We start from the raw sequence: 12,477 nt of genomic DNA, 5'->3' as shown, positions 1-12,477 counted from the left end.
CACCAGAGCCAGTACATCCAAGTACCAAGACCTCATCATCCAATTGGAAGATATTCTTTGGGTCTTTCGGTAAAGTCACGTAGATAGAAAAATAATAGATCACGACGTTTCGATCGCAACACAAGCGACCGTCTTCAGGTGAGAGAAAGCAACTGAAACAAGGTCTTATATAGGCCTGAGATGGGAGTCCCCTCAGGGTAAGAGGGAGGGGTTAGAGATGGTCTCCCTGAGGCTGTGGAAGTGGCCATTGTATTGTGAGAGATTAGCATTCCAATGATGCATCGGTGGCAGATGGAGTAGGACATCCAGCCTGTCAATACAAAGACATCCAACCTAGTAATGCAACTCAACAAATACAAACGCACAATAGGAGTGCAAAGTATACGACTTGGTAGTGAGCGCTACGTTTTCAGCACACGAGACCTGTCCTCCGTTGTTTTTTATCAGCTTCCCCCAAACACTAAATTCGGGCCCAAGACAGCATTCTCAACCCCAGGACTATTCCACAGCAATTGTTTGCCGATGGACTTCATGACGGCTCAAGCCACACGCTCCAGAGGCTGCTGGAATCAGTCCTTGCTCGGTCTCGAATGGGAGGTATCTCTCATATACTCAAACGATGTCATCGTACTGCTGGGTTATATTTTTACGCCTGAGAACGACCGCTTGTGCTGCGATCGAAACGTCGCGATTTATTTTCTACCTATGTGACTTTACCGAAAGAACCAAAGAGTATGGATTCCTGCAGTCACGAAAGCTTCAAATCAAGATCGATGTCATCATGTTCAGTTGCTAGTTTGAGGGGCACTTAAGTCGCTTACGCTCGGCATTGTCAAGGATTCGAGAGGCTAATTTAAAGCTCAAAACTTACAAAAAATGCCAAGCAGTGAAGAGGTTTCCGACAGACCCGGCAGAAACAGCATGCATACGAGACTGGTCCACACCTAAGACCATGCCAGAGATGTGTGCAGTTTTTGGGGAGCTCGTCTCCTATTGCCACCACTTTGTGCCGCAATTCTCGACCGTTGCAAAACCAATCTCCACGTGCTCACGAGAATAGGTCAAAGGTTCTCTTTGGGGTTCGTCAAAGGCGACATTGTTTTCAAGCTGTGGCCTCACCTCACCGACGCTCCCCCCTTCGCATATCCTGACTTTTCCTATTCCGTTCACCTTCATCACGGACGTGAGTGACGTTGGCTTCGGGGGCGGTATTGTCACAGGCCCAGGGGTAAGGCGGTCATCGCATTCAGGCCACACCGCCCTCGACGGGCTGGGCACAAATTCACTGTCCAGACAGACCACGCCAGCCTGCAGTACACAACGACGCATAACCAAATGGATAACGTGCTTGCTAGAGTTCTCACGCAAAACAATCATTCATCGAAATGGCCCGACGGCTCTCGTCTTGCTTCGCCCAGTCGTCGGCCCAGTGCCACCACCCGCAAGACACTGCTCACACATTGGAGAGACTGAAAGTGATTCGATGCAAGGCGCTTTGAGAGAGGACGGTAGAGGCCCTTGTGCACGGGCAGGAAAGTGTGCGGCTGCACCTTTGCCTTCTCCAACGTCTCTCTGCTTCCCCACAAAACGTGGGGGGGGGGGGGGGGGGGGGTTCACGGATTACCCGCCAAATAAAGCTGCCTCCCCAGCTAAGGCCTCTTCGCCTCCCGCGTGGACAGTTCTTGCAAAATAAAAAAACAAACTGAAATTCGAGAATTTAAATCAGGACTCGGCAGGATGTGTGAGAAGAGGCATCGTTTGCATATTTATTTCTTTAGACAAAAGGGACGCCCCCAGTGAGTATGAAAATTAAACCGGAAGCGTGAATGCGACATCGGAAAAAGAGTGCAAAGTTGACACCATGCAAAACCGATTCCACTAATTAAGCTCACAATTTCCATCACCCTGCTTGAATTCAGAAACCAAACATGGATACAACTGGAGCCTTTGGGTACATTTTAATGATGCCAATTTAAGTTCTCAAGTCCGTTTTTGTGACCATACTGTTCGTGGATCTCATACCAATTCCACTAATTAGCGAGGTAAGAACATATCGAGACCTGTTACAATGAAGACCTGGGTAAACCAATTATGTTAACATACCAGTGATATTCACGCATATAATGTGTGCTGATAAATTGGCATAACGTCCCTGCTCTCACAAGGTCACGGAGTCTTTACTCATGCCTAAGGGAGTGAGATTTTCACAATTCCGTGCACACATTTACTTGGCGACTGGTAAATCCACTTTTCAACTCGAGAAGCGTGCCCACTTCTTGAGGGCACCCATGCCAAAGCGGTCCTCAATCCAGCCCCTTGCACGACAGTGGCCAGCACGATGGAATTCACGAGCCCTGACGTCTTGAACTCCGGCGTTCACAATTGGCGGCGTCTCCAAACGGAGTTCGCAGAGGTGGTAGGTCGCCAGCTTTGTCTGGAGTAGAGTTATGCGTTTTTGACATTGGTCATGGATTTGCCTTGGAGATCAGGGGACACCGAGAAAATGCATGCTTTGTGATTACGACGATCGACACACAAATTAAACTAACACTGCACAGGCATCGCGACACACATTTGCCTTAAGTATATCGATCGAGCAAATATATAAACGTGATTTAGAAAACAGCTCTGACATAACTGCATAACCAGAAAGAGTCAGATAAAAAATTCCTACTGAAAATAAAATGTATAAAAGTGTTCATTAAAAAAAAGTAAAGATGAGAACGTGATAAACGGCGCACCGAGGCTAAACACTTGTGAGAACCACAAGGATGGCCGTTTTGCGTGTTCATGATGTGCTCTCGTGTGTGCCTTTGGCCATGACAACTGCAATGATTATGGAGACAATCAATTGGAAACAAGAATGACAACAAGGGTCAAGACACAATCAGAAATAAGGGGCATTGCAGAGGAGAGGGAGAGAGAGCGAACCCTGCAGATTCTCCGAGGGCTCACCACAGCAAAAATGCACATTCAGGTTCAATGTGTAACTATTCTTTCGGCTTTGAATGCAGGAGAATGATCCAAAGTGACGCGAGGATTGAACGTAAGCCAGCTGCTGCTACTGGCTCCTTTGCCCATATGCCCAAAATTTCGCAATCACTGGGAGTGTAAATCCTGCTGCTGCTGCTGCTGCGGTTGCCGCTGTGGGCAATGCAGTAAAACACAACCTGTGCGCGTTGGCACAAAGTCGTAACCCTGAGTGCATTATACTGCTCAAACTTCATGCCACGTTCAATGACAACCTGCACTCTCGAAGCATCATGCATTATTAGGACACTATAGTGATACTCATTAAGATTAGTGTTTGTGCGTGTGTTTTACACGCACCGAAATCACAACCTGCACATGCCTCACGGGCATCCTAGCTAAGTAGCGTCCTAAATGACAGCTTGTGCCGCGTGGGTGCTCATCACGAGAAGCCTGCCGATGGCACCTGCTCCGTGACCGCTCCCCCACCGTCGCTGTCGGGAGATCCTTGATCACACCCCACGGTAGAGCACGGTTATAAGACAAAATTAAAGCTCAAGATTTCGTCGGTTAGACGCGGCATAATATTTTCCGAGAGCTCAGATGGGCAGCCTGCGCATCTTTAAAAACATACATTTAAATAACTTCTTTCACAACACAAGACACCACCATTCTCACGCGAGACCTGGGGGGGGGGGGCGACACGTCAGTTGCCCGGTAATGCACCGAACGCGCACTCGCTCCGAATCGCGTGCCGCCCTCCAACCCGTACCCTATCGTCGTTCCCCCAGGTCTCCCTCGTGAAGGTGACGCGCTTTTGTAGCTCTCGCCTGGTGAAAGGGGGGGAAATGCTACCTCGAACGATCCGGTACTGCCAGGCAGACGCAGCGATCCAATGTGAAGCGTGCGTCCACGCGCGCGTATATGTGCAGTCGTCAATTATTATTTACGGAGGCGTCGACGCAAACCGTGATTTATTCTCAGGCACTGCTGGTTGAAATGTTAGCCAGCGTACACTTTAAATAACAGATTTGAACGTTATATTATAAACAGTTTTTTTTATGTTTATTGCATATTTTTCTGCATACGTGAGGGCAACTCATGGAACTGCTCGCGAATTGTTATTTTATGAATCAAGAAATTGCCTCATTTTCTTTTCATCCATTATGTGCAGCAAAATGTGCAGGAAATATAAAAGTAGCAGTGGAAGCCGAACGGTCGCTTCCGCGGCCTAATGACGGCGACCGTCCCAGACGCTTCCCACGAGCTTGCGCGACCCCCCGACGGGAGTGCGTTCACGACACGGGTTAGTTACGGCATCGCGGCCTCCGCCAAAGGAGCCACCCCTCCCTCCGGGGCCTCATCTCCAGGATGGGCCTCGCCACCGGGCAGCAGGGCCTCCGTGCGAGCGCGGGACCACTCCCTAGACGGCCTTCCCGCCTCCGCCGCCCGCCGGCGCCTTGTCTTGGCTCACGCCGTCGCCGCCGCCGCGGAACGCCTCGCTCGCGCGGCCGCCTCCGACGTCGTCGAACGCCTCCCCCTCCCCGCCGCGGCGCTCCGTCTCCTCCGCCGCCGACTCCCCGCCGGCACCCCGGCGCGCATCGCTCTGCCCGTCGCCGCCGCCGCTCTCTCCGCGGACAGCGGCGCCGCCGCCGCCGTTGCCCCCCCCGTGGTAGGGTTCCGAGCCGGCGCGGTAGGCGGTGCCGGGCGGCGCGTGCAGGTGCTGCGAGACGTCTGCGGGAAGCGACGCCAGCAGCTCGGGCTCCACGAGGAGGCCCGCCCGGCGCAGGGCCGGGCAGAGGCCCAGCTCGGCGGGAAGGCCCTCTGTTGGCACACGCGGGCACGGCCTGCAGCGTTACGCACGCACACGGCCACGCACACGGCCACGCACACAAACACAGCTATGCACACAACCACAACAGCCACCATTCACCACTGTGTCAGGCAAGGTGCACCTTGAGGCCATGGGAAGACAGGTCACAGGACAGACCCAGGTACCATGGGTTGAATGACTGAAATGACTGGCCGATGCACCACCTGTGCCCCCTACTAAGGCGACTGCCTCCAACTGACCAGTAGCGTCTTTCACGAGCCTTCTCCATAGACACCGCTGGTACTGGTCGTCGGTAAGTCCACCAAGCATCCTCCTATACTGCATCAATCCATCTCTACTCCAGCCTGTATCATGTCCCGTTAGCGCTCTCTATCCAGGCGAAACAGAAGCTGCTTGGGCATGCAGTGGCTGGGCATGCAGGCTACATGACCCAGCCAACGCAGCCTTGCCTGCCAGAGGAGCTCACTGATGGGACAGTGTCCAGATCTACCACACACAACTACGACCACGCACATGACCACAACCACACGCAAACCACAACCATGCACACGACCACACACACACACACACACGACGCACATGACCACGACTCCCCCGCATTCCAACTCATTGCTCGCGGCGTGACAAGCGGCGAGACGGAATGCCGTTTCCCTACGATGGTACAAGGAGCCTCTCACCCAGTGGGTTCCCCGTGAGCTCGAGCAGCGACAGGGAGGTGAGCGCCCCGATGCCGGGCGGGAGGCAGGTGAGGGCGTTGTGGCCCAGCATGAGCACGCGCAGCCTGCGGCACTCAAACAGCTCCAGCGGCAGCGCCTCGATCTGTAGCATGACAATCAGAATCACAGCCGTTATTTATCCTGGGGAAATCCGATGAGCTATGAAGCTATTTTTTGTTTTATAGATGTCCAGTAGCAGCCACATAGCCACACGTCACACACAACCACATCGAACCACACACAGCCACACAGCCAAACGCAACCACACACAACCAAAGCTGTATACAGCCACACAGAGCCACACAGAGTCACACACGACCACAGTCATATATAGCCACACACAACCACAGAGGCACACACAGCCACACAGCCAAACACAACCACACACAACCAAAGCCGTATACAGCCACACAGAGCCACACACAACCACAGTCATACATAGCCACGCACAACCACAGAGACACATAGAGTCACACAGAGCCACACACAACCACACATGACACGCCAGGCAGACACTAACCACAGAGCCATGCCCGATGTCTGCGTGCGACAACCACGACAATGACCGACAAGTTAATTCAAACCCCACCCCTGCCCCCCTTCAACGCAAACGTGATTCAAAATCCGAATGAAAAGCATTTCCCGTAACGGTGAAACCCAACGGCCGGACCCTCCGCGGCCCCCCCGGGGGCTACGTCGCCCGCGGCCGCATTCGTCCGCCGCTCGCGGTCACCTTGTTCCCCGTGAGCGCCAGGTGCTGCAGGCTGGTGAGGCCACGGATCTCCCGCGGGATCTCGGTGAGGAGGTTGCGGCTGAGCTCCAGGTGGCGCAGCCTCCGGCAGCAGGAGAGCTGCGCGGGGATCGACTGCAGCTTGTTCCTGTTGAGGTACAACCGCTCGAGCCCCGACAGCAGCCCGATCTGTAGCACGCACATGCACACACACCGCACACGCGCCGTGCACCGCACACGCACCGCACACGCACCATGCACAGCACAAGCACACAGGACACGCAGAGCACATACCGTCAACGCCGGAGAGTGTGTCACGCTGCTCATCCGAGACACACGCGCCTGCACACTTCACTCGCTTGCTCACTGGCGGTCAGCCACCTAATATCGCTACTACTGTGGTTGCTGCTCCCGTGAACTTCACTCCACTGATTCACTCCACTCACTCATTCACCCTCCAGCAGTCAGGCACCTCCTTATCACCCTTCTATTGCTAGTGCCGTGGTTAGCGCTGCCGTGAACTTCTCCCATTGAACCCAAGAATGGGCAAACAGAAGACGCCTACTGAAGCAGGTGTACACAGAGCGATACGCTGCCGAGGAACGGAGTTGCGTGAGAGGTCGGGATACGTTACCTGGATGGGCAGGTAGGCGATCTGGTTGTACCACAAACGGAGGCAGCTGAGCCGGTGTAAGTGCTGGAAGCTGATGATTTCTTCCACCGTTTTCAAGTTGTTTTCCTAAAAATGTGAATGAGATTGCTGCTGTTACCGTGGCGATCAACTTAACAATCGCGTGACATCGATAATAAAACTACCACAATCACTTGAACCAAGCAAGTCATCTCCTGCTCAAACAAGCAATGAGGCATTGGTGTTCATCTCCTGTTTACAGTCCTGATTCAGTGGTGGAATGACACATTCCTCTGGTGGCAGAATAACAGCATCGCTATACTACGCTACTAAACAATTTGTTATTTTCTACCAGCTAAGGCCCACTGAGCTATACAGCTCTTTTTCAAAAGCGACCTGCCCTCAATTGATAGTCCAATGAAGTGGCTTATCGTGTGGAAATGTAATAATAATAATAGTACAAATTGTAACGCGCGCAAAATTGCAGACGTAGTGGCCGCAACTCATAGATGGGATAATCACTGTTGACTTCCCCACAAAGTGGAACTCTGCTCGTTTTATCGACCCCGGAAGGATGATGGGCTATCAACTGGCAGAGCCGAATTAGAAACTCGAGAGCCTCACATTTGGAGATGCTCGCCCTGCAGAGAGAACAGCGACTGGCGAGAGACGCGGTGGTGGTGGACTTGGTGAGCGGTGTGGTGGTGGTGGTGGACTCGGTGATCAGTGTGGTGGTGGTGAACTCGGTGAGCGGTGTGGTGGTGGTGGTGAACTCGGTGATCAGTGTGGTGGTGGTGAACTCGGTGAGCGGTGTGGTGGTGGTGGTGGACTCGGTGATCAGTGTGGTGGTGGTGAACTCGGTGATCAGTGTGGTGGTGGTGGTGGTGGTGGACTCGGTGATCAGTGTGGTGGTGGTGGTGGTGGTGAACTCGGTGATCAGTGTGGTGGTGGTGAACTCGGTGAGCGGTGTGGTGGTGGTGGTGGAACTCGGTGAGCAGGTGTGGTGGTGGTGGTGGACTCGGTGAGCGTGTGGTGGTGGTGGTGATGAACTCGGTGAGCAGGTGTGGTGGTGGTGGATGAACTCGGTGAGCGGTGTGGTGGTGGTGAACTCGGTGTGGTGAACTCGGTGAGTGGTGTGGTGGTGGTCGACTCGGAGAGCAGTGTGGTGGTGGTGGTGAACTCGGTGATCAGTGTGGTGGTGGTGGTGAACTCGGTGAGCGGTGTGGTGGTGGTCGACTCGGAGAGCAGTGTGGTGGTGGTGGTGAACTCGGTGATCAGTGTGGTGGTGGTGGTGAACTCGGTGAGCGGTGTGGTGGTGGTGGTGGACTCGGTGAGCGGTGTGGAGGAGGTGGTGGACTCGGTGATCAGTGTGGTGGTGGTGGTGGTGGTGGACTCGGTGATCAGTGTGGTGGTGGTGGTAGACTCGGTGATCAGTGTGGTGGTGGTGGTGGTGGTGAACTCGGTGATCAGTGTGGTGGTGGTGAACTCGGTGAGCGGTGTGGTGGTGGTGGTGAACTCGGTGAGCGGTGTGGTGGTGGTGGTGGACTCGGTGAGCGGTGTGGTGGTGGTGGTGAACTCGGTGAGCGGTGTGGTGGTGGTGGTGGACTCGGTGAGCGGTGTGGTGGTGGTGGTGAACTCTGTGTGGTGGTGGACTCGGTGTGGTGGTGGGACAGGGCTGCACAGAGGAGAAGAGCACCGCCTGAGTGCTCATTTGAGCAGGAAATCAATTTGACTTTTTGTTTGACAGCCACCACACAAAGCCACCGGGCCAGGCCCCTGCACTGCCACCCACCGCCCCCAGCAAACACCTTGAGGTCGAGCTCCTGGAGGTTGGTGAGCGAGAAGATGGCGTGAGGGATTCGCTCCAGGTCACAGCGACTCAGCTCCAGCTCGCAGAGGTTGCCCATCTTCTTGAGCGAGCTCAGCACCACGAGCTTGGAGCCCTCGTTGTTGATGGAGAGCTTCTGGAGCTGCTGAGCCCACGTCCACGATCACCTGCGTGGGGGCATCGGCCGGTTACGTGGTGGAGCCGTGGTGGAGCTGTGGTGGAGCCGTGGGAACCGCGCACGTGGCAACAGGGCGACGCACGCACGGAGAGGGAGAGAGATGCGTGGCATGCTGTGCGTGGCATGCTGTGCGTGGCATGCTGTGCGTGCTGTGCGTGGCATGCTGTGCGTGGCATGCTGTGCGTGGCATGCTGTGCGTGGCGCTGCGCTGCCTTGGCGAGTGACACACGGCTGCGTGTCGCTCTGTGATTGACGTGTGTATCAGTCGGGACTTCTGTGAAAAAGAGTTTCAAAGCTCATCGGATTCCTCCAGGATTCATAAATATTATGATTCTGTTCGCGCGCTGCGATACGAACCCCGGTGACCAGAGTTGAGTTTCCGCTCACGGCCAACACCAGTGACGAGTATCTGAAACGGTCCTGAGGTTGACTCAGCCTTGAATGAGTACCTGGTGCGGTGTGTAAACATCATCACTGAGCAGTAAAAAGCGGCCGGGTGGTTGCTGGCCACCCACCGCCTCCGTGTGCCATGCCGGCCTTCATAGGTGCTCGCTAACAGCACTTTGTCTTTGATTTGTGTAAATGTATCAATATATAAGCAAGCAAATCACCTCTTATCCATATGTCTCTCCACGTAGAAAATACTTGACACATCACATGAGCTGCACGGCCTTGTAGGGTGAATGCATAATTTCAGCTGTATTGGATTAAAATAAGAAAACTCAGGACCGGCTTCAACATTCAGCGTCTCGTCTGCAGTCGGGCTTGCTTACAGATAGGTGCGTGTGGGTAGGTACACGCGTGCCACACTGTGATGAGCGGTAACCGCATGTGCATGCGTGCGTGCGTGCATCGGCGCTTGCCCCAACAGTCTTGGCAGTGGTGGTCCAGTGCTTAGTAAACTGCGCTACAAACCCCTTGTCCTGAGGTTGAGTTCTGCTCACAGCTAATGAATGTGAACCTCATAATGATAATTCTTTATATTAATAATTTACTTATTTATCCAGGAAAGCCACATTGAGGGGGGTCCTGCGTTAAGTTTTTATTTAATGACATTTTCAGCCGATTAATGATGAGTGTATTTTTACACAAGTAGGAGGAAACCGGAGCTCTCAGAGAAAACCTACGTGAGAGAGGGGGCAACGCTCTATCCCTGTACAACGGACGGCGATTAGTCCCACTCACCGTACTGCCGTCTCCTGGCGAGCGAGCGCACGGCACCTCGACCCACTGGCAGGGAGTTTCACATCACGCGCAGTGATCCATCAACCCTCGCCACCTCCACAGTGCTGGATTGTAGGCCATGTACGGCACCGCCGCCTGACTAACCCGCCCTGGGCTTAACCTCGGTTGAGACAAATACGGCTGGGTGTGGAGCTGGCCAAGCCACCCTCCTCTCTTGTGTGGCGTGCCGGCCCGAACGTAGGCACTCGCTAAACACCACTTCGCGCGAAGGTCTGTTAAAGACCACTTGGGGAATTCTGCAGCCTTGCGCGGTGGTGCGTGTATGTACTGTATGCTGAACTTCTTTCGCACCGTACGTAGCCAACCGTAGCTAATCGGTGGTGTGGGGGAGGCCAACAAGCTAAATACAAAAAGCAGTTCTAAACAAATGTGTTTTCAATCTCGATGATTGAAAAAATGCAAAGCTCCAGTGGCTTCCTAATATGAGAAGAGCATTCCAGACGGCCGCAGAAGCGCACGTGAAAGCGCGCGATGCAGTTCGATGGTAAGCGAAAAGCCTCTTAATACGCGAGGATGACGAGAGTTCGCACGAAGATGGTTTATGCTCCTCGATGTGGTGCGTGCGTGGCGCGTGCATGTGCTAATGTTGAACTTTTTTTGTACCGTACAGAGCCAACCGCGCTCATCAGAGGTGCATGGCGCACTGGAGCTCACCTGCGGCACCTTGCTGAGGTTGCTCTTGATGCGCAGTGTGCGCAGACGCCGCAGCTCACGCAGCCCGTCCAGCGAGATGAACTTGTTGTGCTCGTCGCTGAGGTTTCCCGTGAGGTGCAGCTCCTCCAGGCTGCGCAGGCTGTACATCCAGCCCGGGATCTCCTTCACGTCCGTGAACTGTGCACACGCGTTCGCCGCCACGTTTCATTGGAACTTTAGGAGGTGGTGGTGGGGGGTGCAGGCTGCGGCATGGCACCCGTGCAGGAGAACATGAGAATGCTCGCGGGTGAACGTCGGCGCCACGTTGCGGTGACGAAACTAAACCGACGTGTAACGTGATAACGAATACCTCGCTCACACAAAACGCACGAATAACACAACTTGAAGCGGACGCCTTACGAACACAAACCAGACTTTTTCGATTTAAAGCTTTCGTGACTGCAGAAATTCATATTCTTGTTTCTTTCGGTAAAGTCACGTAGAAGGGAAATAATAAAAGAATGAAAAATATTTTTTTTATTTTGTTATTTTTCCTTCTACGTGACTTTACCGAAAGAACCAAGAACACAAACCAGACTATTCTATTCTTGCGTATGGTAATGTTTCTATTCTCGCTAATATCGAGTCTGCTGGCCACGGAAAGAGGGCTTCAGTAGAGAGTTGATGTCATTTCTATCTTCCTCATCCTTTGCTGAAGGAGCGCAGATGAGACTGGGTTTACCATGCCGTCCGTGGTTTGTGTTGCATGGCCCACGATCGCACGACTGCGGCTTGTCTTTAACGTCTATCTGTGGGTCTCCGTGTGGTGTTTCTGCGTTGTTTCCGTGCATCTCCATGGGCCCTGCTGTGGTGGTCACGTGCACGGGCGGAAGCTGCCGCTTACTACAGTTTTTTCACTTGCAGATTTCTGGCGCTGGAGTTCACCGCCTCACACCAGTTGACCCCGACGGTGGCTCCCAGTGACAAGCGGGCCTAGCGTGCGTACCAAAGCCTCGTATTAAGCTGTTTTCATCCAATTATCGAGTGTTTGTCCGTGTGGGAGTAAACCCAAGTACCTGGAGAAAACCCTTTTCCGTGCGACAGGGGCAACGCTACAATCGGATGAGCAGCGCAATCCGCTGCACTGGGAGGGAGGGAAGGTGGCGGCTCTGCCGGGGTGGGGGGGGGCCCACCTTGAGGTGCAGCGAGCGCAGGTTCTCGCGCAGGAACGCCAGCGCGGCCATGTCGATGCGGGCGGGCGTGTGGTAGAGCCAGAGCTCGCGCAGGTGAGTGAGGTGAGCCACGCTGGACGGGATCATCACGTCCGGGATGAGCTCCAGCTTCAGCACCTGCAGCTCCGACAGCTCGAAGACGGCGTCCGGCAGGCCTGGACGCACGCACGCAGGTACGGTAACGACGCCGGTCTACATCGGGGATGCGCTCCTGTAGCGGTGCGACGGCAGATATCGAAACGACGTCAATCAAAGCGATGTGCGGGGTAAGGTGGTGGAGGTGACGGCTGAGGGGCGACGGACACTAGATGGGACGGACGATGTTGTCAGCGACATTAGTGGGGGGGGGGGGGGGGGGGTTAAGACGACACAAATCGGGTCGCAGCGTTATTCATAAAGTGATGACGTATTTGCGAAATGATGCAAAAGGGGAGGATGTACATCGGAGTTTGACTGTATAAAGATCTTTAACAGACTGTT

At 54.0% G+C, this 12,477-nt stretch overlaps 1 protein-coding gene across 1 annotated transcript in view; it reads right to left on the bottom strand.

Moving 5' to 3' along the window:
• Positions 1–1,740: 1,740 nt before the first annotated feature.
• The window catches only part of LOC133348503 (volume-regulated anion channel subunit LRRC8A-like), a 17,548-nt gene continuing 6,811 nt past the window's right edge, over positions 1,741–12,477 (bottom strand). Inside the window, 8 exon segments of the mRNA XM_061561345.1 lie at positions 1,741–4,794; positions 5,482–5,623; positions 6,254–6,439; positions 6,885–6,989; positions 8,690–8,857; positions 8,859–8,876; positions 10,787–10,963; positions 11,959–12,189. Of these exon segments, the coding sequence (XP_061417329.1) occupies positions 4,394–4,794; positions 5,482–5,623; positions 6,254–6,439; positions 6,885–6,989; positions 8,690–8,857; positions 8,859–8,876; positions 10,787–10,963; positions 11,959–12,189 (1,428 nt within the window). The 3' untranslated portion in view covers positions 1,741–4,393.

This window comes from Lethenteron reissneri, chromosome 27 (genome assembly GCF_015708825.2).
Source record: "Lethenteron reissneri isolate LAM-NWPU_2019-01 chromosome 27, ASM1570882v1, whole genome shotgun sequence".
In the NCBI taxonomy this organism is placed as follows: Eukaryota; Metazoa; Chordata; class Hyperoartia; order Petromyzontiformes; family Petromyzontidae; genus Lethenteron; species Lethenteron reissneri.
Note: the sequence above shows the minus strand (reverse complement) of the source record. Positions and strands in the feature narration are given on the sequence as shown.